This window comes from Vombatus ursinus, unplaced genomic scaffold (genome assembly GCF_900497805.2).
Source record: "Vombatus ursinus unplaced genomic scaffold, bare-nosed wombat genome assembly UNPS02003292.1, whole genome shotgun sequence".
Classification (NCBI taxonomy): Eukaryota; Metazoa; Chordata; class Mammalia; order Diprotodontia; family Vombatidae; genus Vombatus; species Vombatus ursinus.
Window position 1 is genome coordinate 15,356,313 of NW_020943070.1, and position 25,814 is coordinate 15,382,126.

The 25,814-nt window shown below is 39.4% G+C and overlaps 1 protein-coding gene across 3 annotated transcripts in view; it reads left to right on the forward strand.

Moving 5' to 3' along the window:
- Positions 1-25,814, forward strand: part of TPH2 (tryptophan hydroxylase 2) — a 129,365-nt gene that overhangs the window by 93,902 nt on the left and 9,649 nt on the right. For all 3 annotated transcript variants that reach the window (XM_027873983.1, XM_027873993.1, XM_027873982.1), the window contains one exon: positions 14,755-14,850. In XM_027873983.1, coding sequence (XP_027729784.1) covers positions 14,755-14,850 — 96 coding nt within the window. The remainder of the gene's footprint in view (positions 1-14,754; positions 14,851-25,814) is intronic.

Genomic DNA, 25,814 nt, shown 5'->3' on the forward strand with positions numbered 1-25,814 from the left:
CAAACATACAAATATATACAAATCAAGCTATAGCAAGAAAATAGAAAACAGTAACAGAGGAAAGGCACTACAATTAAGAGGGGTTGGGAAAGGCTTCCTGTAGAAGACATTTTATTTGGAACTTAAAGGAAGCCAGGGAAGTCCGGAGGTGGAGCTGAGGAGGTAGAGCATTCCAGGCTTGGGGGACAGCCAGAGAAAATGCCTGGAGTGAAGAGATGGAGTGTCTTGCTTGTGGAACAGCCGGGAGGTCAGTGTCACTGGATTGGAGAGTATGTGGCAGAGAGTAAGGTCTAAGAAGATTCGAAAGGTAGAAGAGAGCTGGGTTATGAAGGGCTTTGAATACCAAACAGAGCATTTTGTATTTGTTCTTGGAGGTGATAATGAGCCACTAGTGTCTGTTGAGTGGGGTGGGGGGTGACATGGTTGGACATGTGCTTTAGGAAAATCACCTGGTGGCTGAATGGAGGTCAGACTGGAGTGGGGAGAGACTCGAAATGGGCAGACCCACTGGCAGGCTGTCCTGAAACATTTACTGAAGGTGGCTTATGGATATTTCTGATTTGTTCTGATATATCTCAGCTTTTTGTGATATCAAAATGATGGATCACCACTCGCTCCTCTGTTCTCTGCGTCAAACTTATAATCACAATGTTCGTGAGTATTGTCAACCTTCAGAAGTATGCCACTTCATCTAATTCTTAGATTCAGAATAGTTTCATCATGCAGAACAAGGTGCTAATACCATCAATGGCATCACAAGAGCCCAATTGACCAGAGTTACAACTGGGCTTGGAAGGACTTGTCATTGTTGTTGTTGATATTAGTATGAGACACTGAGTGGTAGTGGACCAAAGCTGCCCTCCAAGCTAGGAATATTTGGGTTCAATTCTTGACTCGGACACATGCTAGCCATGTGCCTCTAGGTAAGTCAGTAACTTTTCAGCCTTCTCAGCAGCTCTCTAGACTAGACTAGAGGTCCAAGAGAAGTTGCTGGTCTACATTGGCAGAGGATAATTCCTCACCCGGGAGTGCTGAAGTTGGAGTGAGGAACAGCTGAATTTGAATTCTGCCTCAGACATTTCCCCAATTGTATGACTTTGGGCAAGTCACTTTAGGTCTCTTAGCCATCAGTTTCCTAAACTGTAAAATAGGGAAAGAAATGGTAAACAACTCCAGTATCTTTGTCAAGAGAACTCCAAATGAACTATACTTAAAGGGCTGTAAAACCGTGCATATCCTTTGACCTAGCAATATCACTACTAGATCTGTATCCCGAAAGATATAAAAAACAAAAAGGGAAAGAACCCATACTTAAAAAAAATCTATAGCATCTCTTTTCTGGAGGCAAAGAAATTGGAAATTGAGGGGATGCCTATCAATTGGGAAATGGCTGAACAAATTGTGGTATGTAATTATGATGGAATACTATTGTGCTGTAAGAAATAATGAGCAAGATGCTCTCCAAAAAACCTGGACAGACTTAGATGAGGTGATGGAAAGGGAAATGTTCTGTGTACAAAGTAACAGCAATATTGTAAAATGATCAGCTGTGAATGACTTAGCTATTCTGCAATACAATGATCCAAAACAACTCTTAAGGACTTAGGATGAAAATGCTCTCCATCCTCAGAGAAAGAACTGATAGTGTCTGAATACAGGTTGAAGTATACTTTTAAACTTTATTTTTCTTGAGCTTTTTTTTTGGGGGGGTCAATGTTTTCTTTCACTACATGACTATTATGGAAATGTTTTGCACGACTGTATAACCTATGTCGTATTGCTTGCCTTCTCAATGAGGGGGTTGGAGAAGGAGGAAGGGAGAAAATTTGGAACTCAAAGTTTTTAAATTGAATTTTTTTTAATGCAATTGGGGTCAAGTGACTTGCCCAGGGTCACACAGGTAGTAAGTGTCAAGTGTTTGGTCTGAGTCTGGATTTGAACTCAGGTCCTCCTGACTTCAGGGCCAGTGCTCTATCCACTGCACCACCTAGCTGCCCCTAAATTGAATGTTAAAAATTATTTTTACTTGTAACTGGAGAAAAATAAAATACTAAATAAAAAATCACAGATCACTCTGGGAAAAAGAAGAAAACTCCAAATGGGGTCACAAAGAGTTGAACACGACTGATAAAACAATTGATCAAAAATGGGGATAGCAGTTTTCCCTACCTTGCTGGGTTTTTGGGGGCATCAAATGAGATCACATATATAAGTACTTTATAAATCTTCTTTTTTTTCTTTTTTTTTTGTTTTTTTTTTTTTTGGTGAGGCAATTGGGGTTAAGTGACTTGCCCAGGGTCACACAGCTAGAAAGTATCAAGTATCTGAGGCTGGATTTGAACTCAGGTCCTCGTGACTCCAAAGCCAAAGCTCTATCTACTGCGCCATCTAGCTTCCCCAATACTTTATAAATCTTAAAGCACTATGTAAACACTACCACCACCACCACCATCATCATCATCATCATCATCATCATCATCATCAGTTATACCAATGAAATCACATCCAATTACTTTTGTTGTTGCCGTTGCCGCAATCACCACCTATCTCTGATCCTGCTACCTGGGGAGTGTGGAAAACTGATAGAGAGGATAATTATCGAAATTTTCTCCTAAGTCTAACTTTCTATTATTAATGGTTTGTTTTTCTTAAGAAGGCAGAACTCCTCTTACTCCTTTCCTTAATACTTATACCTTCAAGCACACTCTAATGGATGTGGAGAGGGGCTGGGGGAATCTTTTTCTTTCCTTTTTTTTTCTCTCCTACCATGAAAGGCCCATGTCATTCTCAATCCCAGTTAAATGATAACTCAGTCCAGCAGCTTTCTTTGAAGTTGGGAATGCTCTCAGATAGGCCCAAGAAGGTCTATAAAACCAAAATAACCAGAGGGCATTTTAGTAAAATTATCCATTTATTCTTGAAAGTCTCTAAAAAGATATAGCAGTTAAAAAACACAAACAAAAATCTGACCAAACATTTCGGTGGAAAACTGCCTACATCAACGCATTCTTCGATAAAGACTGCTTTCTGCTGATGCTTCCTCCTCACCCCTCCACAGCCCCTACCCATCCCATGTTGCTCTCATATTTGATCATCAATTTTCCGCTAGGTTTGGTATAATGTTTCCTCAGAGCTTGGGCTTTTCTGTTTTATTTTATTCTACAGCAATTCTTAACTTACCAAAATGTGTATTCTTTTTGCTTTCCAGGGTCACAGTTAATTAGGTGACATAATGATACTTGAAATACTGTTACTACTCTACACTGTATTAGAGCAATAGGAAAGAAAAGGGGGCTCTGAAGTTAGGAGACTTGGGTTCAATTTCTTGCCCTGATGTTAACCAGTTGGGCAAGTGTGGGCAAGTGGCTGCTCCTCTTGGAGTCTCAGTTTTCTCATTTGTAAAATGGGCATAAGGAGACTTGGACTAGCTTTCAGACTTGTGAGCCAAGTGTTTTATACACCTTTCATTTTTGTTGTTGTTCAGTCATTTCAGTTGTATCTGACTCTTTGTGACCCTATTTGGGTTTTTCTTGGTAAAGATACTGGATGATTTGTCATTTCCTTCTTCATCTCATTTTACAGATGAGGAAACTGAGGCAAACAGGGTTAAATGACTTGCCCAGGGTCACACAGCTAGTAAGTGTCTACGGCCAGATTTATCTTCCTGACAAAGACGAGTCATCCTGACTCCAGGCCTAGTGCTTTACCCACTGTACCACCTAGCTGACCCACTGTATACCTTACAGTAATTATAATAACAATAGCTAGCATTTTTGACAGTGCTTTAAAGTTTGCAAAGTACTTTACAAATATTTTCTTGTTTAATCCTCATAACTACCCAGTAAGGTAAGGGTTATTAGTATCCTTATTTTATAGATGAGGAAATTAAAGCTCTGAGGTTAAATGACTTGACCAGGGCCATATAGGTAGTAAGGGTTTGAGGCAAGATTTGAACACAGGTCTTCCTGACTCGAAGCAGAGAGCTCTATCACCTATACTGCTTAGCAGACTCTCTAAATGTGCTATATAATTGGGTTATAATTGTTATTCCCTCCATTGTAGAAAGGCTAACTGCTACATGGAGGATCAGTGGTTTTGGAAAGGCTGAGAAATGGCTTCAAATGGGTTCTAGGGACTTTCTTCCCATTATTATTTTTACTCAGCATTAGATCCAGTGAAAATTTTGAAATAGATAAATCTTTCTATTATGCCTTCTTATATTTCTTTCTTAAAACTTTCTCTAAGTGAACAATATTGCTTTCTTAGCTCAGGTTGTAAGAAAAGTCCTATCATACCCAGCAAAGCTAAACATAATTCTGAATGAAAAAAAAAATGAATTGTCAGACTTTCAGGATTTTGTAAAAAAAAAAAAAAACCCAAAACACCTGAACTTAATAGGAGATGTGACATACAAGATCCAAGAGAAATATAAGGTACATACCAAAGAATAATTTTAAGGGACTCAATAAGGAAAGACTGTTTACCTTTAATGTATATAAAATGTAAAAAGTATTAGTATTTGGATAGTAAGAAAGATTGGGGTAGACCTGAGTATGATATGATTTTAAAAAGTAAAACCATTTAGGAACAGCTGAAAAGAGTAATTATCATATACAGATGAGGTACAGGAAGAAGAAATGACACAGAGGAATTAGTTGGAGGAGGAGGGCTGGTAGTTCTGGAAACCTACTTTCATTGGGAATCAGTTCAAGAGGGAACAATACATATATATCTAAAGAGTATAAAAGTCTTCTAAACAGAAAGAAATAAAATGATAAGGGGGTAGGGAGGGGGGAGAGGATAAGGGAAGGATCTCTAGAGGGAAGGGTGAGGAAATAGGTCAAAGGGGGGTATAGGAGGGTGTTTAGATTAATGGGAATGGGAGGATAGAGGAGGGGTCCTTGGAGGGGTAGGTTAAATAATAGGAGGGCAAGGTAGCAGGTAGAAGTAGAGGAGTCAGGAGGGATAGGAAATAAGAGATATGCACAAACATAAAAACAAAAATCAGGAGGAGAGTTTGTTAGGGAAAATATATGTCTATACATGTATGTATGTATGTATATATGTGTGTATATGTATATATGTATGTATACATCTATATCTATATATAAATACATCCATGCTTAATTTCAGCCTTCCAGATGGAGGGGGAAGGGAGAAAAAGAACAGAGTAGAAAGTGCACAGCCAAGAACAAAAGAAAAGTTACAAGGAAGCAAAGAAAAGATAGACACAATGTTGCGGTATTTATTATATAGGCTTTCAAAACAAGAAAGAAATAAAGTCCTAATAAATGAGGTTAATGTGGGTATCTGGTAGAGTACAGGACTGAGTCATGACGACCTGATCTCAAATCCTACCTTAGATTGCTTACCAACAAGGTGACCTTGGGCTAGTCATTTAACTTCTCAGCCTCAGTTTCTTCATCTATAAAAGGCAATAAAAAAGGCACCTATCTCACAGGATTGTTGTAAGGATTAAATAAAAAAGGACTTTATAAACCTAAGCATTTTGCATAGGTTTTAACTATGGTTATTTCTGTATGGAAAGAATGCAAAGTTATGAATGTGTAATGATAGAATTTATGATACTCTGGCGTGTGTGTGTGTGTGTGTGTGTGTGTGTGTGTGTGTGTGTGTGTAAAACATTGCTGTTCAGAGCCTAAACAATGACTAGCTTATTTATTAGATCACTTTCTGCAAAAAGGCCTTTCCTGGTCCCTTCTCTCCCCCTCACCTGAGTCTTCCCGATGCCTTCTCTCTGAGATTACCTACCACATCGGTTAAATACTCTATATTGTTAAGTTTTCATGTTGTTGCTCCTTTAGAAGGTGAGCTCTTTGAGGACAGGGACCGTATTTTTGCCCTTCTGTGTTTCCCCAGTGCTTAGAACAATGCCTGGCCCATAGTAACCACTTATTAAATACCATTCCACTGACTTACTAGCTGTATGGCCCTGGGCAAGTGATTTAAACTCTTTGCCTCAGTTTCCTCATCTGTAAAATGGAGATAATAATAACACCTACCTCTGGTTGCTGGGAGGATCAGATGAGATGATATTTATAAGATGCTTAGCATAGTGCCTGTTACATAATGGGTGCTATATAAAATGTTCAGTTGTGAGTGACTCTTTGTGACCCCATTTGGGGTTTCCTTGGCAAAGATCCTGGAGTAGTTTGTCATTTCCTTCTCCAGTTCATTTTACAAATGAGGAAACTGAGGCAAACAGGGTTAAGTGATTTGCCCATGGTCACACAGCTAATTGGCGTCTGAGACCGAATTTGAACTCATGAAGATGAGTCTTCCTGACTCCAGGCTCAGCATTCTATCCACTGAGCCATCTAGCTTCCCGTATAAATGTTAGGGAGGAGGAGGAGGAGGAGGAGGAGGAGGAGGAGGAGGAGGAGGAGGAGGAGGAGGAGGAGGAGGAGGAGGAGGAGGAGGAGGAGGAGGAGCTCCAGTGATACAGATGGCAACACAACTATGCCTGTCTATCTAATGTGCTCTTGTCTATGACCTCCAATAAATCCACCAAGGGAAGGTCCATCCACCATGTTGGGGGCCTTCTTGTTCTTTTGACATTGCGTGGATACTAGTGAGCTAATCTGTTGCCCCTTGCTCTTGCGTGCGACCAGTACATCTTTTTTTTTTCTCTGATAAAATACTTTAGAAAATATCACCTGCTTCCTTCTTTGTTTGTAAGGTATCTTAGGGTGCTCACACCCCCTATATGCCCCTCCATTGACCTTTGATTGAGCCTTAATTTCAAGTCTTTGGAGGCTCAATGGCCTGCAGCCATACAAGATCACCAGAAGAACGTTGATATAAAAAGAAAAAAAAAGACTTACTTCAGGGGAAAACCATGCCTTGACACCATTAAAAGAACTGTACTTGTCAATCCAATGAATCCATGTTGTGGATAAGACTTGAATCCCACACTCTTCTTTTCCTCTGAGATTTATAAATACAGACAATGTTCTTCTCCATATAAAAGACTTTGGGAAAGCAACAACAGAATTATAGGAAATTTTTTTGAGGTTAAGTGCAAGGTAACCTCAGTTACTCAAAATAATCTCTGTAAAGAACAAAAAATGTTATTTTAAGAATTTGTAAGTCTTTCTTAAAATGTTATGTATTTCCCTGGCTCCTTTTAGAAGTTCTAAAACTTATGTTATTGAAGTCTTTTTTTTTTTTTGGTGAGGCAATTGGGGTTAAGTGACTTGCCCAGAGTCACACAGCTAGTAAATGTTATGTGTCTGAGGCCGAATTTGAACTCAGGTCCTCCTAACTCTAGGGCCGGTGCTCTATCTACTGCACCACCTACCGGCCCCAAAGTCTTCTGTTTTTGCACCATGTAATATTTCCCATAGCCCCACTTTCTTCCCTACTCACTGAATCATCTCTTGTAGCAAAGATTCAAAAAGAAATAGGGGGAAAAAAGCAAGTCAGTAAAACCAACAAATGTATTGATTATACCTGACATTATACACAATATTTCATACACCTAATCCCCAACCTCTGCAATGAGATGAGGCAAATATATCTGTTCAGCTCTTCTCCTAGGGCAGGTTTGAGCATTATAATTACACGGTATTCAATTTCATTCCATTGTTCTTTCTGCTTACATTGCTGCTATTACAAGATATATTTTTCCTTGGTTCTGCTTGCTTCACTTTGTGTATCAGTTTATATAAATCTTTCCATGCATCACTGAATTCTCTATAGTACTTATTTCTTATATCACAGTATTATTCTATTGTATTCATGTACCGTAATCTGTTTAGTTGTTTCATATTCAGTTGTGTCTGAGTCTTTATGACCCCATTTAGGGTTTTCTTGGCAAAGACACCTTCTCCAACTCATTTTATAGATGAGGCAAACAGGGTTAAGTGACTTGCCCAGGGTCACATAGTTAGAGAGTATCTGAGACTGGATTTGAACTCAGGTCTTCCTGACTCCAGGCCCAGCACTTTATTCACTGTACCACCTAGCTGGCCTTAATGTGTGTAGCCATTTCCTCAAACATGGCACACACTTTGTTTCCAGCTCCTGCAAAGGTGCTATGAATATTATGGTAAATATGGAGCTTTTCTTTTTGTCTTTGATTTCCCCTGGAGGTATGTGCCTAGCACTGAGGTATCTGGGTCAAAAGTTGCATGACTTCTTAAACAAAGTTTATTGAGCATGGAAAAGGAGTGTGATGATACAGTAGAAAAAATGAATAGCATAGCAGAGAGGGTGCTGGACTTGGAGTCAGGAAGACTTGGAAAGTGTTAGATAGTGACTGGTACACAACAGGTGCTTAATACATGCTTGTTAATTGATTGGTCAGACAATATCTATGGACTCATCTGATTTTTCCACTTTATAAACATTTTCTCGGTGACTCAGGATCATTGTCAATCAATAAGTCAACAAATATTAAGGACCAACTATGTGTCAAGCATTGTATAGTATCAAGAATTGGATAGTATCAAGAATGAAACAATCTCTACTGTAAGAGCTTAAGAATCAATGACTATATTGTGCTCTAACACACTGATGCCCTCAGGAACAAATGAGATATATAGGCTATTTGTCTCTATGCGAAACAGCCCTAGATTGCTCTAGTTTTAAGGCCCTTGTGTCTGCTTTTTAGGGTTTTTCTTGTTTTCTGTAACTTATCAGTGTGCCTATCAGATAGCTAGGTGGTACAGCAGATAAAGTTCTGGAGTTGGGGTCAGGAAGACCTGAGTTCAAGACCTGCCTCAGATACTTACTAGCTGTGTGACTATGGACAAGTCACTTAACCTCTGCCTGCCTCAGTTTCTTCATCTATAAAATGGGGATAATTACAGCACCTATTTCACAGAGTTGTTGTGAGGATCAAATAAGATAATAATCATGAAGTGCTTATTACATAACAAGCATTATATAAACGTTACCTATTAGCTTTTAGTGTAATATGAAGTTTAGGGAAGACTTTGTATACATTCTTCTATCAGAGTTTGGATGGAAGCAGAGAGAGAAGAGAACTCTCCAGGAGGCATCTGAATGTTAAGTTATTGTCCCGGCAAGTACCCCGAGAAGAAGTCACATATCTCTTTACGTGGACACTTTGTCATGTAATTCACAGTCTCGGTTATGTCGCTCCAAACATGATACTCGGGTGTTGACGAGATCATTGGATGTTTTGCCAAGTGTGATCTACCTTGTGTGGTCATACCCAGTTTCCCAACTCTCTGGGTTCCCCCATTTGAGTAGTTTACTTTTCAGTTATACTGGTAATGAACTACCAAGTAATGATCTGAAGATGGCAGCATTGGGTGATCTATCTCATTTTCTTATTTAAACATACAGAAAGTCACTTAGCACAGGCTTGTGATTGTAACAAAGTACTACAAAATCAGGTTGTCAAGTTAGGAGTCTCCATCACATAATTTCTGTGAGTGATTCTGTCTCAGCTCTTTCTCCCTTCCATGCCACATAGAATAGAAAGAAAATTTCATACAAAACATGAGAATCTGGGAATGTTCAGAGCTAAATGAGGAGAGGGAGGCTCTTTAAGCCGGGTGTTCTTCCTAATCTCATTAGAAGTGTTTGTATTAGTGGTCAAATACTAGAGATGATCTTTTGGCCAACCTTGGGGTTTGCAAAGTACAGAGTTTTTGAAAACCTGAAGGATATTCTTTCTGCAACGTTAGCCCTGGAGGCAGCATGGCATCATAGACAAAGAGCTCTCTTTGAAGCCAAGAAGCTCTGAGTTCAAGTCTTGCCCACATCACAAACGAACTGTGCGACTCTGGGCAAATCATTTCAGCTCTCTAGTGCTCTAAGTAACTTTTGAAGACTCAGTCGTGAAATAGATGCTGATCTAGGAAGGTAGAGTTCCTCATTGTGAAATTTCATAGTGAAATCGCAATTGTGCATAGATTTTTATCTCTTCCCAGGTAATGCCAGAAGAAAGAAGAAACAATATCTGATATGAAAAGGAGTTTGGGGAAAAGAATGCCCTTTCAAATATTCCTCACTCATCCTGGAATCTTAGGACTGAAAGGGATAGCAATGATCATCTCATTTAGCAATTCTGTCTGTTTTTCAGCTGGACTGAATAGGTATAAATCTAAACCTGGACAAAAGTTTGGGCATCGGCAATTCTAGTTTGCCCTCCTCCTTAATTGTCCTGCTTGTGAGACTCCAAAGTCTGGGTTTTTGTTAGCAGCAGAGGCAGAGATGTCAGAATTGTGGCATGTTCTAGCAAGATAATCATACACGTTTTACTGTCTCGTTAACTTCAGGTACTGTTTATTACTGGAATTTTAGTATCTCCCTTCATCAATTAGCATTCATGGAACTCGCAAATAGGAGGAGACTCTTTTGGCAAAATACGTACTTCTCTAAGGAGGGAGGGCCCAGGAAGAAGATGTGGAAGGGTCTACTGGGAGTGGGGAACAGCTGGAGAGGTGCTGAAGGAAAAAGCAGATAAGAAATCAGCAGATGGAGGGAGGGGTGGAAGGTCACAGTTGCTGGAATGCCTCCCAGAACAGGTATGGGTCCAGGAGCCTTTTTGAGAGATGGACGGGAAGTCATATGGTATCTATTTCCTGAGACACTGGCCTACTTACAGAAACGCAGAGACCAAAGGTATTGTGGGTGATGCATTTGATGCTGAATCTTGATTCACTTTGAGTGCTGACCTTTTGAGACTTGCCCCTGACTAACAGGTATGCAGGCATGACTTAAAATGAAGATGAAGTTTTAAATGTGTTTGAAGGTCTCAGTGGGCATTTTCAACCAGATTTCCTCTAAGGTTAGCTCAGACTGTTTTGATTTGGATCATGAAGCATGCCATTTGGCTCCATTCCCCTCTTTGTACTTTGTAACATGCCAACTCTTTTGTAGGACAGACCCAGGGCTGGTTCTGGGCAATAGGATGCTTTTGGTTTTAAAAAATTTTTCATAGCACGTTTTCCCTTCACAGTAATCACATAGAGGCAGTCTGGCATAGTAGACAGTGAGCTGGGCTTGGAGACAAGAAGACCTCCAATGCTTATTAGCCATGTGACCATGGGCAAGTCACTCAGTCTTTATGTACATCCAATAATAGCTCATTAGGATTTAGAGTCCTGAATTTGGAGTCATAGGATCAGGGTTCCAATCTCAGCTTTTCCATTTGTTGTCTGTGTGTCCCTGAGTGGGTCTTGGTTTATTTACCTGTAAAAGGGAGAGGTTAGGTAAATGACAGCTAAGACTCCTTCCAACTTTAGCTCTATGATTCCATGTCTTAGATGAGATTGAGATCTGCTTTGGTGGTGAGAGAGGTTCTACACTTGGAAGTTCCTATGCTGACAAAAATCAACGAAAAGGCATTTATTAAGCATTTACTTTGTTCCAGGGGCATCTAGGTGCTCTCTGATTCTATGTTTTAGATGAACTTGAGATCTGCTTTGGTGGAGAGGTTCTACACTCTGAAGTCCCTCTGCTGACAAAATTTTAAAAATGAAAAGGCATTTCTTAAATATTTACTATATGCCATGGGCACCTAGGTGGCACAGTGGATAGAGTGTGGGGCCTAGAGTCAGGAACACTCATCTTCCTGTGTTCAAATCCAACCTCAGATGCCTACTGATTGTGTGACCCTAGGGGAGTCACTTAACTCCCTGTTTGCCTCAGTTTCCTCATCTGTAAAAGGAGCTAGAGAAGGAAATGGCAAACCACTCTAGTGTCTTTGTCAAGAAAACCCCAAAATGGGGTCATGAAGAGTCAGACACAAATGAAAACAATGTGCCAACTCCTGTGATAAACACTGGGAATACAAACAAGAAATCTAGGTAACCCTTGTTCTCAAGGAGCTCACACTCTTAACTGGGAGGGATAATGCATATAAGTTCAGTTACAAGGCGGATGGACAGTCCTAGAAGTTTAAGAGCATAGTAGTGGAATGAATGGCAAGACCCAAAGGTCCTTGGAGTACATCAGAAGTTCAAATTGCAATGACTATGGGATGTGATGGGTGTAGAAGCAGGACAGATGGTAAGAAATACTTTTACAGTAAGCATCACCTAAAAGGGGGCATTTGGGCATGGGAAGCCCATGTTATATAAGGAAGGGGAATGTGATTTCTCCCCCTCCCACTTCCTATAATTTGGTTGATGTAGTCATATGATTTAACCGCTGATCCAAAGATTTCAAAGTGGTAATGAGGTGTTAAAATAACTGTAAAACATCCAGGGATCCTTTTACAGTATGAAAGATTGAGTCGGAAGGGAACAAAGTAATTGACCGAGTGAAAAATTTAATCCCCTTTGAGGACTTTTAGCTTGGAACTTAAAAAATAAACAAAAAATTAAATTAAAAAGAAAGAAAAGCAAAACGAAAAACAGTTAAACCTTGGATTGTAGCTTCTGGAGTGTTTTGGGGATGAGACCTCACCAGGGGAAGAGAAGATGAGTCCTCTCTACATCCCAGACCATTGGTCATGAGGTAGAACAATGACTTACCCAGAGGGAGATGCCTTAAACTGCAGTTAGAGAGCCGTGCAAGAGAGTTTGGAGCACATTTGAGGGAGCAGAGATGTACATCCAGATAGACACAGATACAGAAAAGCAATTACTCTAGGGAGTTAGAAGTATTGAGGATTCTAATCCTTGGCAGCGGAAAAGAGAACTGATTAGGGACTGAAGAGAAGGCTAGCCTTGACAATTGAGAGCCAATTTGCGGGGAGGAGTAGACCTTGGGATCCCAAGTGATCTCAATTTGCTGTTGTTGTTTGTCCTTCATTCTCAAAGAAGACCAATGATATCGGGAGGGTGATGACTTCATTTGCAAGTGAACGGATTTAAGTGAGGCAGAGCCGTGCAAAGTCATCAGCCCCACTCTCTCCTCCAGAGTCATTGGACTCCAGCGGCAAGATATAAGTCAAGATTACCGGCAATGGCCCGGGATGCAGTGGGAGACCTTGCCCTTTTTAAGTTAAGGTCTTTTCCAGGTCTCACTTTGTCTGAGACGACACGCATTCAGTGATTAAAAGCTAGGTAAAATTGAAGCAGAAGATGGCCTAGTTTTCCTTCCCAAAAGAATTAGTCTGTGAGGGGAGAACCTCAAAGTTTCCACAAACTTTCCAGTGGAGATACTACAACAAAGGGGAGCTGCATGAGGACTTCACAGAAATAAACCTCGAGTTCCTTCAGGATCCAGCCTGGGGCTCCGTGTTCTAGGCTATATTTGGTTGGCAATCATCCTTAGCACATCATTTTGATTAGGAGAATAAAATATTCCAAAATAAACCAAGGGTCAATTAACCAGCGAGTTAATTGGAATATGGAACAAGTCACTGATGGTTGGAAATAATTATTCTTTCCCTGTATCTCTGGAGTTTTAAAATATCTCTCTTTGCCAACACATTTAGCACTATCTGTCATTACTAGGACAGGACCTGGCTAATTCTGTGTAGTGTTTACACTTCAAAGTCACCACTTCTCATTTTTCTCTCTGAGAAAAAGTGTAGCTGTTTATACAGTTTCAGCAGTAATTCTAGCTTATTTAGGTTGAACCATGATCTCATTAATGGATTACTTTTCCAAACCAGCAGGACTAATTTTGGATTTCTTTAACATTCATTCAATCAACACACAGTTGTTAAGTGCCTACTATGTTACTGTGAAACTCCCTTTTCCTTGCATTTCTGGCAATTACTCAAAATTTAGGCTGCTGATGGAGCCTTCTCCTAAATCCAGAGGTTCCTGAATTTTCTTAATTCATGAAGCCTTTAGTACGTCAGTAATTCTCTTGTCTGGCTATATGAGTTGAAATTAAAATCGTAATCTAGAAAGCTTGGTTATCAATAAACATGTTGGCATTGCTTTCTTATTGTTGAATCACCATCGTAAATTAGATGTGTTTGTAAGTCTCCTGAACTTATTCAGGCTGCTTACTAAATTCCACACTGTCTTTTATTTTGCTGTTGTTGAGAGGACAAGACTAATATTTACCTTGTGAGCTAATTGCATTTGTCCAATTTTTCTCTCTGCATGTAGTTATTATATTATAGGAGAAATCATATGACCATAGTGGGGTCCAATGTGGAGAGTAATGAGGTTCTACTCTGTTATCTTTGATGATGTAAGGAATTAATGCTCTTACAGGCCTTGCCAGAACTGTAATCAGTCATTTTGATGCCTAATAATGTTTGGGACAAAGTGGCATCCACCCTTAAATCAACTATAATTGGGGAACCTCAGAATTAGTCCCAGAGATCCTGTGATACTGGGCCACATGAGGGAGATCCTGAGACACCATGAGGTCATTTTTGAAGAGGCTTGCATCTGGGCTGGACCAGGGAGAAAATGTGGTGTGAAGTAGCTGGTGGACAGTCAGGGGAGCAAGTATTGCATTCAGTAGATTCCAAGTTCGTTTAATTATTCTTAACTTGTTTCTATGATGCTGAAGGAGTGACAGGGTCATCAAAATGTAATACAATTGAAAATTGCATGATCTTTAAATATTATTATTAAAATTTTTTGCGCCCTCTAAATTTTCATGCCATGGGGAAAAACTCCAGTTGGCTCACACTAGGTTTAGCTCTGTGCATCACTTCCAAATCTAGGGAACGGTTAGACCTCAGGAGATTAGACTATTAAAGGGTCTTTTCATTCAAACTGATTTAAAAGAACATGGAAATATTAAAGAAACATTGCCCAGTGGGTGTCATTTTACTATATTGAAATGCTTTCTATTCAAATTCAATTGATTTTTGTCCCTGTATGTTTTTTTTTCCAGTGTTATTTCTTTACTATTGAGTTTGGACTTTGCAAACAAGAAGGGCAGCTTCGAGCCTATGGGGCAGGGCTCCTTTCTTCCATTGGAGAATTAAAGGTATGTGTCTGTGCATGCAAATATTCTACTCAGGAAGTCGGTTCAAGGTCATGGAAAATATTGATTTGTCTGCCTGAGCATTCATACTTACAACTATCCCTTAAATATTTAATACCAAAGATTTACCACCTTAGATATGGGTGCTGACCTAACTTTTTACACTTTGGAAAATGGGGCATGCATTTATGGTTTTCATGGTGTGACACAAATAGATCAGTAATAATGGGCAGCAATCAACAGAAAGGCTAAGTGTGTTTGTGTTTGTGTTTGTAATTTTTAGGTTAAAAAACGGCCAACTGGAACAGGCTAGTTTACTGAAGTAAAATTTGCGTAGTTTTCCAGATGGCAGCCTCAAAAAAAGTTATCTTTAAATTCACATACACACAATATTTTTGGGCATCTAAAATGTGATTCACTTAAATTCAACAAGCATTTATTAAGTGGCTACCCTGTGTAAGGCACTGGACAAAGCGAGGGAGATGCAATGATAAAAATGAAGTAATTCCTGTCCTCAAGGAGCTTATGTTCCACTGGGGAGAATGTAGCCTGTACAGAAGTATTTGTATTTACAAACATGAATACAAAGTATACAGAATAGGATAGGGATAGAACCCATGATTTCACTGGAATAGTGAACTCCCAGTGAGGAGTTCCTTCTACCAAAGTTTTTGTTGTTGTTCATTTGTATCTGACTATTCATGACCCCATTTGGGGTTTTTTTAGCAAAGAACCTAGAATGCTTTGCCATTTCCTTCTCCAGCTCATTTTACAGATGAGGAAACTGAGGCAAACAGGGGTAAGTGACTTGCCTAGGGTCATACAGCTAGTAATGTCTGAGGCTGAATTTGAATTCATACATTCCTGATTCCAGGCTTAGCACTGTATCCACTTTGCCACCTACCTACCTCAAAGGGAACTCCCAGTGAGAAAATTCCTTCTATTAATTAAGAGCACTGTTTGCTTTGAAATTCATAGTCTTTTTTTTTTTTTTTTTGGGAGGAGGAAGCAATTAGGGTTATGAACCAGGGTCATAAAGCTAGTAAGTATCTGAGGCTGGATTTGAACTCAGGTCCTCCTGACTCCAGGGCTGGTGCTCTATCCACTGTGCCACCTAGCTGCCCCTTGAAATTCATAGTCTTAGGGATTTGACTTGGTTGAGAAATTCACAGTCTTAGAGACCTGACTTCCAAGGTCAAGTGACTTGCCCCAGGTGACACTGCCAATACCTGCCAGAGATATTGATCACTCCAGGATCAATTCTCTAACCATTATGCTGCACTGCCTCTCAATATAAATATACATATGCAAAATAATACAAAGTAATTTTATGAGGGAGATACTGTTACCACTCTGGAACCTTTCCCCGAATATTTAATTAGTTTGCATATCGTTAGGATATAATACTAAAAACTCGCTTTATGTAATGATTTGAAGATGGCAAGTAGCTTTCCTTAAGAAAACTTTATGTATAGGGTAAATTCTCTCCATTTTGTAGTTGAAATCAGCTGATACTTGATTTAACATACAGAAAAGGCCATTTATTAAGAAATTTTGGGAAATGGGGTTCTCTGGTTCATTGAATATTCTGATTACTTTAGAGTTGCTATCTAAACCCAGGTGTGTGCTGGAGATAGCTCCTACTGGCTCATAAAGCTGATTGTTAAATTTTCAGTATAAGCATTTAGACCTCAGAAATCAGCAAATGCTACAAATCAAGGCTTGACTTATTTTTTGTTTGATTGTCTAGACTCAAAAAGTGATTGAGAAAATGTCAATAATGTTAATAAATATTAATAATAATGTTAAACTTAAAAGCCTGTCATGCATGCTTTTTCCTCCCAGAGATTAAACATTTACTAACACACCTATCTATACCATACATTTTTTGAAAATTGAAAATTTTGAAAATTGCTGATTTTCAAATTGGAGTATAGTCTCAAATTCCAAAAGCATCCATAACAGCAATATTCATATTTATTTTACATTTTTCAGGTTTGCACGGTGGTTGACACATAGTCGGTGCTTAATAGATACTTGTTGGCTGACTCACAGTAATCCTATTTTCCCATTTTACAGTTAAGGAAATTGAAAATGACTTGTCCACAGTCCCACAGTTAGGAGGCATCAGAGCTGGACCTCTGACTCTTGTTTTCTTACTCTTAGGGGGTTAGGAGGAGCATTCATAAATAGATTTCAGGTAGTCCATGAAACTGTAGAGAGAGAGAGAAAAGAAAGAATTAAACTCTAAATTTTAAACTCTAACTGAAATTTATCATTTCCTTCAATTATGAATTTTTAAAAGCCCATTATTCTGGGAAAGGAATCATAGGTTTTACAAGACCACCTTTTTATGTATATGACATAAAACATTTAAGAATCCCTGCACTAAGACCAATGTTCTTTCCACTATGTCATGCCATCTCATAATCTATCTTCAAAGACACTCATGTTCTTGTAAGGATCCCAGTGCTACTATTAGGAGGATCATTTCTCATCATACAGTATTACGAAACAAATTCAGCATCCATAAGCTTTATGTTGGTTTTGAGTCTATTAAAAATGATCATTCATCGTTGTCTTGCTTGGACCTTGTGGCTTCACTGGAATGTTGTAGAAACAGAGCTAGACATGCAGTTGGAGGACATGAGTTTGAATTCCTCTTTGTTGTTATTCAGTTGTATCTGACTCTGTGACCCTATTTGGGGTTTTCTTGGCCATGATTCTGGAGTGGTGCATCATTCCGTTCTCCAGCTCATTTTATAGATGAGGAAACTGAGGCAAACAGGGTTTAGTGACTTGTCCAGAGTCATATAGCTGGTAAGTGTCTGAGATTGGATTTGAACTCGTGAAGGTGAGTCTTCCTGACTCTAGGTCCCTAAGGTGCTTTTATTACGCCCTTTTTACAGATAAGATGTTTGAGTCATTTTTCTGTCAGGTCCAACTTGCCATGGACCCATTTAGGGTTGTCTTGGCAAAGATACTGGAGTGGTTTGCCATTTTCTCCTCCTGAAGCAAACAGGTTAAGTGACTTGCCCAAGGTCACACAGTTAGTAAATACCTGATGCTGGATTTGAATTCAGTTCTTTCTGATTCCAGGCCGTCTGCTCTATCCACCGCACTACCTAGCTGTTCCTCTACTATGAATTCCTCACTATTTCTTATTTTGAAGAGGCAGTGTAGAAAGTGTGGCACTTAGAATGAAGAAAACCTGGGTTCAGATCCCATCTCTGACCCCTTATTAGTTCTGTGACCCTGGATGAGTCTCTTAACTAATCTGAGTCTCAGTGTTCTTATTTTGAAAATGTAACTACTTATTCCTGTATTACCTACCTCCCAGGATGGTTGAGAGGTGCAAATGAGTTAATATATATAATATGAGCTACAAACTTGAAAGTTCTCTCTCTCTCTCTCTCTCTTTTTTTTTTGCTAGGCAATGGGGTTAAGTGACTTGCCCAGGATCACACAGCTAGTGAGTGTTATGTATCTGAGGCTGTATTTGAACTAAGGTCCTCCTGAATCCAGGGCCAGTGCTCTATCCACTGCACCACCTAGCTGCCCAAAAGTTCTCTTTAAATGTCTCTTACTATTATCTCTCACTGGTTTGTGGTTTGTTTGTTTTTGGCTTGTATTTGTATTCCCAAAGCAAAGTGTTAACATATGGTAAGCACTTACAAAATGCCTGTTGACTTGTTGTTGACTCAGACAAGTCTCTCAAGCCCCCTGGGTCCTTATTTCCTCATCTGTGAAATGGGAATAATAACACATTCATGGAGTTATTGCAAAGATCCAATGAGTTAAGGTATGTACATCACTTCGCAAACTACCATACACGTCACTCATTACTTATTGTTCTACTCATTACTTATCTTTGCAAGCAAAAAAAGATTAGCTGAATACTATTATAATGTGGAAATATGGGAAAAGATTCAATAAGTGAGAGGGAAGAGGAGAAATATTTATATAGCACCTACTATGTACCAGGCACTACGCTAAGCACTTTTTCAACTATTATATCATTTGACCTTCAAGACAGCACTGCAAAGTAGGTGCTGTTATTATACTCATTTAATAGTTGAGGAAACTGAGACAAACAGAGATTAAGTGACTTGCCCTGGGTCATATAGCTAGTAAGTGTCAGGCTGGATTTGAACTCAGACCTTCCTGATTCCAGGCCCAGATCTCTATCTACTGTGCCACCTAGCTGCCTGTGAATGCCCTCATTTTGGTGCGTATTTAAAAATTTTATCTCCCACTCTCAAATCTTCACATATAACTCTTGCATTAGAGGCTCTCACAAGATAACATTCCTAGTATACTTTGAGTTTCCTTTTCTCTGTCTTAAAATTTTCTTGAAAAGGAAAATCCAGCATGCTAACACCACCTCTCTTTTCAAATACATAGTAAATAATATTAAAGAAGTTGTTGGAAAAGAGCAGGGAAAAAACCCTTGGAAACAAAACGGAGCCCTTGGAATACCAATAAAAACCTTCCAAGGAGCAATTCTGTGTCAAAGCTGGGTGCACAGTACATAACACATAGTGAGTATGTAATAAACTTGACTCATTATAAACCCTGGGCACTTACTGTAATATTCACTTTTTCTTTCTCTCTAATTCTATGGAGGTCTTGGCAATTGGTTGAGTGACTCATCTGGGGTTGGCCTACTGCCCTCTCCTGGCATTGACTCCAATGGTAGATCTACAATTCCTTGTTGTTCCTAGCAAGCGTTATCAGATGTTGGGGGTTGTCCTCATACATTACTTTCAGTCCTGCCTCCTTTTGAAACTCTCTCTAGTTCCAAAGAGGTATCATCAGATTATCTCTCTTCTTGTGTCTCTTCCTTCCTTCTGTTTTTTTTTTTTTATCATTTCTCCCTACAGAACCCTGCCCCACCCCACCCTTTACCCCCCACCCCCGGATGTATCTCTCCTTAATTCATCCCTATTGCCCTTTGACCAGTCAAGGCTGGTCTTTGCCATTGCAGGGGTCTTTTTGTTTGGTGGGCGTCACAGTTCTCCGGCGTATTGCAGCTGTGGTGATATTGGAGCTGACCATAGGCTTATGCTTACCGACGCTTTTCCCTTTTGTCATCAGGTATAGTTGCCTGCCTTAATCCACACAAGAGCTCACACAGGAATGCAAACCTTGTCATTCTCCAACATCAGGAGAGTCATTGTCACCAAGTTCAGATTCAGATATGGCAACTACATATGTTGCGTAACAATCATAGGATCATAGATTTAGACCTGGGAGGGACTTTAGAGCCCATTAAGTAGAACTCCCACTTTTACAGATAAGGAAACTGAGGCAGAGAGATTAAGTGGTTTGCCTAGGGTCACTGAGCTAGTAAGTACTAGGATTTGAACTGAGGACAATGAATTACTCATTCAGTACTTATGTTCATATGGACTATTTGTGCCTCACCTGTGATAGAGCATTCCAAGCTCATACTGGTCTGATCAACCAAGTTGGGTACACTGTGACTTGACTCCAATATAGTGATGTCATTTCAGTCCTCTTCATGACCCAAATACAACAACCCTACTATGAGCTTGGCACCTTATGCTGAGTGCTGGAGATACAAGTACAAAAAATTGAAATAATTCATACCCTCAACAAACTTATCACTTTAATTCAGGACATAGCAAACACATGTGAAAATAAATATTGCATACATATAAAGTTAAAAAATGCAAATATATACAAAGTTGTTCCATATAAGGTAGTCTGGGAGCGGGCATTTGCAGTTGAGGTGGAGTGGGGAGGACGATCATTCCAGAGTTAGGTCTTAAAGGAAGAAAGACACTCTAGGAAGTAGAGGTAAGGGATAAATTCTTGGCATAGGGAATGTCTAGTAAAAAGACATGAAGATGGAAGATGGAATGTCATGGATGAGGAGCAGAGAAAGAACCAGTTTGGCTAGAAGGCAGAGAGAGTGGGGGGTGGAGCTTACTGTCCATTGAGGTTAGAAAGATAGCTTGGGGCCAGAGTACGTAATGCTTTAAAAGCCAAACAGAGAAATTTCTATTTCATCCTGGAGCAAACAGGAAGCCACTGGAGTTGGTTATCACACGATCAGATTGGCAGCTCTTAGAAGTTCTAAGCCCAGCTCTCTGCCCACGACACCAGGCTGCTTCTCATTATCCGTTAGGCATCTTATTGTTCAGTTTCATCACTTTGGGGCATTTCGATTCTTCCTCTCTCAGAATGTCAAGCATTTTCTAGTCTCCCTAATGACTACTTTGGAGCATTTGTATGATTCAGAAAAATATCAGAAGCAACAATGAACCCAGATGGTGATTAGATGCTTTGAATGGGTCCTGGCCTGCCATACTGACCCCTCACTGAAGTAATGATGCTACGATAATTCCCCATCAGTCACCTATACTACTTTCTAGCTTGTACACATTCTTACCTTTCAAGAGAAAACATTTCATGCTGCTCCAACTGTAAGCTAAGCTCTCAATGCCTTTACATTGCTTCAGCACAGTTGCTTTAAGTCCCACACAGCTATCAGAATCCTCCTGTTAACTTGGAATTAGCCCATTTTTAATGCATGCTTTCAGAGGCTTAGTCTCTCAGCAGCTCTGATGGAGCACTTCAGAGATGCTGAGGGGCTTGCCAGCAGAATATATAGTCAGGGACGTAACTTCTATTTTTTTTCTTCTTTTTGACAATGCTTATTTTTACCTTTGAAAAGATAAACCGAATAAATATGGAAAATCTTGTAAAAGCAAGTATAAATCTGGGCATTGTGAAGGTTGAAATCTGTGTGGCAACTCACACAGATTACGTAAATTCTATAAAATGCTTTTAAAGGTCCTAAATAATGTTTGCACATAGTACCATGCTCTCCTTTTATGCTGCTGAGTGATTAAGAAAACTCTTCGAAAGTGGACTTTTCCCAGAGGCCTTTAGTTTTTTGTCCATAGGATGGGGATAGGGACCATACCTGTGTTTTTATTGCACATGACTGAAATAACTGAACAACAGCATTGAATGGAGTATTGGAGCGGAAGCCAGGAAGGGGAAAGTTAAAATCCTGCTTCAGATAGTTAATAGCAATGTGACCTGGGGCAACGTCACATCTCTTTCAGGCTCAGTTTCCTTATCTATAAAATGGAGATTATAGCACCTATCTCACAAGCTTATTATGTAAAATGAGATTACATATGTAAAGCACTTTTGCAAAACTTAGAGTGGGTTTGTAAATGCTATCTACTACTGTTCGTAGTCCATTCCTGACTTTGGTCATCAAACGGCCCAGATAAACCCAAGATTTAGATAGCTGGGAGGCAGATATGTGAGGTTCTAAAGGGATAGATTTCTAAAGCCCAGTTTGAAAGCTCATCTTTCCCTAAATTCTCGCATTGTTTCAGTTCCTAGTTTTTGCCTTCAGCTCCCTGAAGGTAGTAACCATGTCTTGTATTTGTTAGAGACAGAATTCCCAGCAGATGAATTATCTGGCTGACCTGTGACAGGTGGGATCCTTCCAGGGATGAGGTAGGCCTCACACGGTGAGATTTAGGTAGAATAGATGCCCAAATCACAGTTGCTGACTAATTGTCTGAATCACACTTTGGTCCCCTACAAGAGTTAATCTGTCCAAAAAATGAGTCATCTCTTCTTTACCTGGTGAGCGCTAGCTTTTGAGCTTCTGAAGGTCAAGGACTGATTCTGTAAAAAGTTTGGCATAGCACCTCTCCACAGAGGTCACTGGAATATTAAATATCTAAATATGTAATCTCTTATTGTTTAGGTTTCTTAGGGCTGCAGACTCATCAAGCTTTTTTCTTAAGCTTTAATATTTTTTTTAATATCCCTGCATAATGATTTTTATCATATTGTTTTTACTAGGACTATTAATAATTATGGGCAACCAGGTGGTGTAGTGGATAGAGCGTTGGCCCTGGAGTCAGGAAGACCTGGGTTTAAATCTGGCCTTAGATACTCACTAGCTAGTTGTATGGCCCTGGACAAGTCACCTAACCCAGTTTGCCTTAGTTTCTTCCTCTGTAGAATGAGTTGGAGAAGGAAATGGCATACCACTCCAGTACCTTGGCCAAGAAAACCATGAATGGGGTCATGAAGAGTCAGATATGACTGAAAAATGACTGAAAAGGGCAGCTAGGTGGCGCAGTGGATAGAGCTCTGGCCTTGGAGTCAGGAGGACCTGAGTTCAAATGTGACCTCAGACACTTGACACTTACTGGCTGTGTGACCCTGGGCAAGTCATTTAACCCCAATTGCCAAAAAAAAAAAAATGACTGAACAACAACAGCAAAGATGAGAGGCTGAGGGGGCCCAGGCTATGCTCTGAGGTCATTCCTTGCCATGGGTACGGTTGGAATTAGGATTCTTGACTTCTGAGTTACTACGCCATTCACGCCTTCAATGTCACTGCTTCTGGTTCCTTTCTCTGAATGTCCCTATATCATAGAACCATTTCTATTTTAATTCAATCTGGAAAAGTTTCTCAAAAACTGACTAAAATAGGAGAATGTAGAAAAGATAGGACATTTAGCCAGTCAACAAACATTTACTAAGTGCCAGCTACATGCCAGGTATTGTGCTAAATAATTGGTGGGGGTACAAAGAAAGGCAAATGTCAGTCCATGCCCTCAAGGAGCTCACAATTGACACATATAATTATAATACAAATTAGAATATAAAATAAATTATATATATAATATGTAATAGAAGGTTGACCTTGGCATCAGTATGACTTGGGTTCGAATCTTGCCTCGGACATATACTTTCTGTGTGACCTTGGACTTCCTTGCTATTTTTCCAAGAAAAGACTTCATTTCCAGACTTAGAGATTTTTACTATCAGACCCCCCCATGCTTGGAATTCTCTTTTTCTTCATCTTTGTCTCCTGGTTTCGCCAGATAAAATCCCATCTTCCACAAGAAGATAGCTTTTTCTATATTGAGTAACTCCAATTTATCCAGGAGTGTGCTGGTAAATGTTTAACAACTAGCTCTCTGGGGAAAAAATATCGACTCAATTTTAGGTTTTATCTGTATTGTTTTCATTTTCTCCGTTATTTTCTTAAGTCTAGAAATCAACAAAACAATAAATCATGACCTGATTTGTAACATTTTTTGATTTCTGGGGTGTAAATGCTCACACTGAAAATTTAACAATTGTCTGTTTCCAGCACACCCCTGAATTTACCATATCTATTTCTCTCTTTCCCTCTATCTCTTTCTATATAGTTTGCCTGTTGTCTCTCCTGTTAGATTGTAAGTTTCTTGAGATAAGGGACTGTCTTCTGTCTTAGAATCCTCAGCACTTAGCCCAGGGCAGCAGGTGCTTAGTAAATGCTGGTTGTTGACTGACCAAGTGACTTTGCAGGATGTATTGTGTTCTACCATAGTACAAACACTTTCCGTACAAAGTGAGTGAGAACCAGATTGGGAGACAGTATCTTAAGCTTATATTTAGTAAATGCCTGAAGGATAGAATTATTCTCTATCCCCCTTTGACTCAAACAGCTTGCTTAAGTAGATAAAACTGACAGTATCATTTATAAAGCTTTAAGGGAGCATTGATCCCATCACTGCCCAGTTTGACAACTGGGACAGAAATGATATGTCAAGTTTCATTGTCAGGAAATACATTTTATGGGGGGTTTAAAAATATACATATCCGTTTTTTCTTCTATGGGAAAACTTGTATTTGCAGGCCTGTTGCTCATACATATAAGCATATATATATATATATAATATATATATAAATATCAATAAACATTTATGAAGTGCCTATTATATGCCAGGCACTGTGCTAAGTACATATATATGTACATACACATATATATATATATGTATATACACACACACACACACACACACACACACACACAGAGACATATATAAAAGGGCAGCTAGGTAGTGAAGTGGATAGAATACCTGGCCTGGAGTCAGGAAGACCTGAGTTCAAATCTGGCCTCAGACACTTACTAGCTGTGTGACCCTGGGCAAGTCACTTAAGCCCATTTACCTCATTTTCTTCATCAGTAAATGAGCTGGAGATGGAAAGGACAAGCCACTCCAGGATCTTTGCCAAGAAAACCCCAAATAGGATCACGAAGAGTTGGGCATGCCTGAAATGACTGAACAACAAAAATACACCAATACATATACACATATACAATAATATATGTACATAATATACATATATGCTTATATGGACATATACACACATATACACACATATATACATACATACCCATATACATATGCACACATATACACAATACAATACACAATGTACATATACATATAAACGCACATATGCATATACATGTACATGTACATATGTGTGTGTGTCCTGGTCCTAAATTGGCCAAGAACATGACTTTATCTTTGAGGTATTTTTGTTTTTCAGTCTTAACCAACCTTCATTTGAATGGTGACTATAACATTCTATGTCATTAAAGTTTGGGGAAAAAAAATAGCTTTGTGTCATTGAAAAGTCTTATGCATTTAGACCAGTAGCCAGAGAGGATGTTGAAATGGCAGAAAGAGAGTTTTGAGGTAGGTCTCTGTCCCTGCACCCTAGCTCTTTGTAAGCATTAAAGCTCGGGACAATGAGAGTTTGAAAGGCCTTTGAAATCATATTGTCCAGTCCTATCCTTTTATAGATAAGGAAAGTAAAGCCCAGAAAGGATGAACGAATTTCTCAAGGTCACGCAGCTTATTAGGACCAAAGCCAGGACTAGAAATCCAGGTCTCCTGAATGTCAGTCCAGCGTTCTTTCTAAAAGCAAGTGCAAACTCAGAAGAATAAGTCAGTCCAGAATAGATCTTTCAGGGAGTTTAGGTAAAAACCTGATTATCTAATATCTCTCTGCTTTAAAGGGTGTTTGACAGTCTAGGGGTGAACGAACTATATTCTCAGTTTAGCTCCTTCTTTGTTGGAAGTTGTGTTATCTTTCTGAGGCCATTCGGCATTGTGTCG